The sequence below is a fragment of the Arachis ipaensis genome, chromosome B1 (genome assembly GCF_059453495.1).
Source record: "Arachis ipaensis isolate K30076 ecotype BB chromosome B1, ASM5945349v1, whole genome shotgun sequence".
Classification (NCBI taxonomy): Eukaryota; Viridiplantae; Streptophyta; class Magnoliopsida; order Fabales; family Fabaceae; genus Arachis; species Arachis ipaensis.
In genome coordinates this window covers 132,159,329-132,163,181 of record NC_142436.1, presented here as the reverse complement: position 1 = coordinate 132,163,181, position 3,853 = coordinate 132,159,329, and the positions used below count along the sequence as shown (strand labels likewise).

Here is a 3,853-nt window from a genome sequence, read left to right as displayed (position 1 = left end):
TATTAAAAACAAAAAGAATAAAATTATAACTATTTTATTTTTAGAACAGTTTATAGTTTTAGTATTTATATAGTTTAAATAAGTAAATTACTCTTATCTCATTTAATCTTACATGAACACAGCAGCATTAATATTGTTAGAGCAATTACGCGGCAGCCCCACCAAGAGGCACGTAATCAACATATGTCGTAGCCTTCTTTCTCTATTAATCTCCACGTGTATAGTTTAACTATGCGTTGTCAAAATTCTACACTGTTCTCTAACTGCATGCACCGAAAAAGAGAACTTTCTAACTGTTCTTTCTTATCTTACTCAAATTTTCTTCATACACCACTTGCATTTGTACTTTTGCTTTCTTGTTTTATCAATTTTTGTTGCTCTTTGTTTCTTCTTCAAATCCTTCATTCAGAGGTAAACTTTAGAGTTGAGCTTTCTAAGCCTTGTAAATACTATTTAATTTAATTTCTTTTATTCCTACAATCTCCATTTCTTAAAATTTTAGTTGCCAAAGATTTTTGTCTCAGTCATATTATTCATTTGAATAATAACTTATTTATCTATGTTGTTTTCAGAAAAAGAAAATCTTCAAAGTTGTTGTTCTGTTCAAGGATTTCACCTTTCTCTTGGATATCAATGGAGGTAAGCTAACAAATGTTTTTTTCTTTTTCTTTTTTCATGTAAGAACTAAATTAAATTACTTAACTAAGGTTGATTTTTATTAATACTACTATTATTTGTGTAAAGGGATTATTTGGTAGCACATTAACAAACAAAGAAAAACAGAAGATTGACCTAACTTTAAAACTATCATCATGTGTCCAGATTAAAGAAAAAAAATGGATGAAAAGGTCGTCATCAACATCATCAATAATCTATATTGAAGAAAATGAGAGGAAAGAGAAAGATCCCTTTGTTCCATGGTTGGAGAGGACTTGGTCAATGCCATCAGAGACTGTGATGATGAAGTGTAGGGACATGCACAGGGCTGCCAAAATATTACTCCTCCACGAGCAGAACAGACGTGGCGCCGCCGCACCCAGTGTTTTGCCGTCATCAGCTCATGTCATTAGCCGTGTCAAGAAGCTGCTTGCGACTCCTAATGGAGATTCAAGACATGAGGGTAACTCTTTTTTCTTACTTTTTTATTATTTGTTTCCTTCTCTTGGTGGTTTAATGTTAAGTTTAAATCTTGTATTACGGGTAAAAATAGAAATTTTTTTAAAGTAAGAAAAAAATGTTATATACCTACATAGTTTACGATAATAGATAACATCAATTTATAGTTAGATATTAAGTTTGTCCTTAAATTAATATACAGTAATAATTTTATATTACGTGGCATTAAAGGCTGCATTTTAGTAATACCTCACCTATCTTGTAGAGTATTCATAGTACATGATATAGTACAATTATAGCGAAATAAATCATTTTGAAGAGAAATGTTAGAAGACTATCACAATTTGTTGTTTTTGGCCTGTCATCAATTAAAATTTAATTTAGTAAATTAATAACATACTTTAGTGTGTTTTTTTTTTTAAACCAAAGATATGAGACTCAAACCAGCAACCTCTTAATTGAGTATGGGAAGACTATGCCATTTGAGCTATTACTCATTGGCAACATACTTTAGTTGATATTTAACCGTAAAAAACAATAAATTCTGCTGTCTTTCAACATTTTTTTTAGTTACATCAGCTATATTTTTTTATAAGGTAAAAATTATATTTAATCTTACTTTTTAAGATTTTTCTATGATTTAGAATATAAAATTAATGTGATAAATAAAGTTAACATGACAGTTTATCCAAAGATAATGTCTAAGTTTTTGCTTATACCACACTTTCTCTCTCATTTTAGTAGCTTGCTGATAGCGAACACTACGTTACAACTTAGAAGTTACAATTATAATTGGTCTAGTCCAATTAACCAGAATAGAAGCATGCATGGATGAAATCACGTTTTGTCCGAAAAAAATTAACCATTAAAACATGTCTGTATAATACCATTGAAATACAAAGTACTCATCCAAATTAAATTAAATAACAGTAAATTTGGTAACCAATTTTTAGTATGAAAATATCATTAACATTTTTTATAATATATTTTATTCTTTACCGCATAAATATGACTACGCATGTAATATATAGTTTACATCGATTGTGATTGAATTTTGTAATAACTGTTTCTCTCCTTTCTTTTGTCCATTCTTCTTTCCAAATCTCCTTTCCAAATCTCCTTATTCGGTTATTTCATTGCTTACTTATGATACACACTACTTACATCGATGGGATTTTTGCTTTTCATACTAAAGTAGGAGAATCTAGTTCCAAAATAAAGACATCACCGACAGTTATTAAAGGATATGATCCCAAGGAATCATCACAACTACCAACTCTTCAGAAAATGCCTCCTCCAGCCAAAAGGCTCAAGACAAAGAAGAATCAATCATCTTGTGTCAAAGGTGATCATAAGAAAAATAATAATGATGATGCAATGGAGATTCTGAGACATATTCCAAGTGTGAGTACAAGAGGAGATGGGCCAAGTGGGAAGAGAATAGAAGGGATACTGTACAAGTATAACAGAGGACAAGTGTGTATTGTGTGTGTCTGCCATGGAAGATTCCTCTCTCCATCAGAGTTTGTCATGCATGCTGGTGGAAACCAAGTAGACAATCCGATGAAACACATCACTGTCTCTTCTAATAACTCAATCTAACAAGGAATTATGCTCCTTATTTTCTCATTCCCCCCTTTTGTATACTATAGAGTAAGCACAAAACTACACTGTCGTTCGTTTTTGAATCTACTTATTTTGTCTTTTACATGGAATCAGTACTTTTTTTGAATCTACTTGTTTTGTCTTTTACATGGAATTAGTGCAAGTTTTCTCAATACAAATTTTTCTGTCATTAAATGGGATCTAAGATAAGAAAGATATGGAATGTGTCTTATGTTTCATCTAATAATAAGAGGTGTATGTGGGATCTACAAATTATAAGTATACAAACTTGTTCTTTTTACAATTGTTTTATTCATGTTTGAAAAATGGTGTGCAAGAAAATCTTTATCAAATATGATTTTTTTTCCTAGTTGTGGACAATTTAAGATTTTTTTCTCTTTCTAGTTTGACAAGGTGAGCAAAGATTTCATTGGTAAGAGAAATTTTGTGTTGATTATAATTTGAGAAATGGGTTTATTCAAGTCAAAATAAAATTTGATTCTTAGTTGGCTAATTTTAGTTAGTCGATCTATTTAAATGCTAGATATTAAAATTATTTCAACTTTCAAATAAATATGGAATTGATATAATCTTGGTGGTTTTATAAATAACTAATGCATAGGCATTATAATGAGATTATTAATTTTTTATTTAATAGATATAATTTTTTTAGAAAAGTATGAGACGGTTATTAATCTAATGTTTTTAATTTGATAATTTAATAATATATTTTGTCTATATTTTTAAATATCAATAGTTAGCTGTTGGTCAAAAATAATACATTTTACTAGTCTTTTAACTCTTTTAACATTTTTCATATATATAACTTTGATACCTTTTTAGTGTAAATTTGTTTTACATGTACATCCAATCACATAACGTCACATAGTAAAAATAATCTTTTATATTGACCGCGTGAATGGTTATTTAAAAAAAGGTTGTGATTGTACGACTGTATAAAATATTTTATGCTATCAGTATATGAAAATTAAACTATATATATTAGTCAATTCTGTGGTGGTTAAATTTGTGATGACCAACATTGTTTAGGAGTTGACTTCCCAACGAACGGATGATTGACACGTGGTTATAGTGATTGGAATAGATTATGGTATTAGAAGAGTGAACACCC

At 29.4% G+C, this 3,853-nt stretch overlaps 1 protein-coding gene across 2 annotated transcripts; it reads left to right on the top strand.

The window, feature by feature from the left end:
* Positions 1-288: 288 nt before the first annotated feature.
* LOC107619316 (uncharacterized) lies at positions 289-2,988 on the top strand. 2 transcript variants are annotated; one of them, XM_016321574.3, is made up of 4 exons: positions 289-411; positions 573-639; positions 823-1,120; positions 2,315-2,988. In XM_016321574.3, exons 2-4 carry the CDS (start codon positions 634-636, stop codon positions 2,716-2,718), a joined length of 708 nt encoding a protein of 235 aa, XP_016177060.1. In that variant the 5' UTR covers positions 289-411; positions 573-633; the 3' UTR covers positions 2,719-2,988. The 2 variants fall into 2 exon arrangements, with proteins under 2 accessions (XP_016177060.1, XP_088355556.1); XM_088499430.1 differs by having other exon boundaries at positions 411-442; positions 2,312-2,988.
* Positions 2,989-3,853: the final 865 nt, after the last annotated feature.

Coding starts and splice junctions, on each gene's coding strand:
- LOC107619316 (XM_088499430.1), top strand. Junction 1,121..2,311: donor TGGAGATTCAAGACATGAGG/GTAACTCTTTTT, acceptor TTCATACTAAAG/TAGGAGAATCTAGTTCCAAA.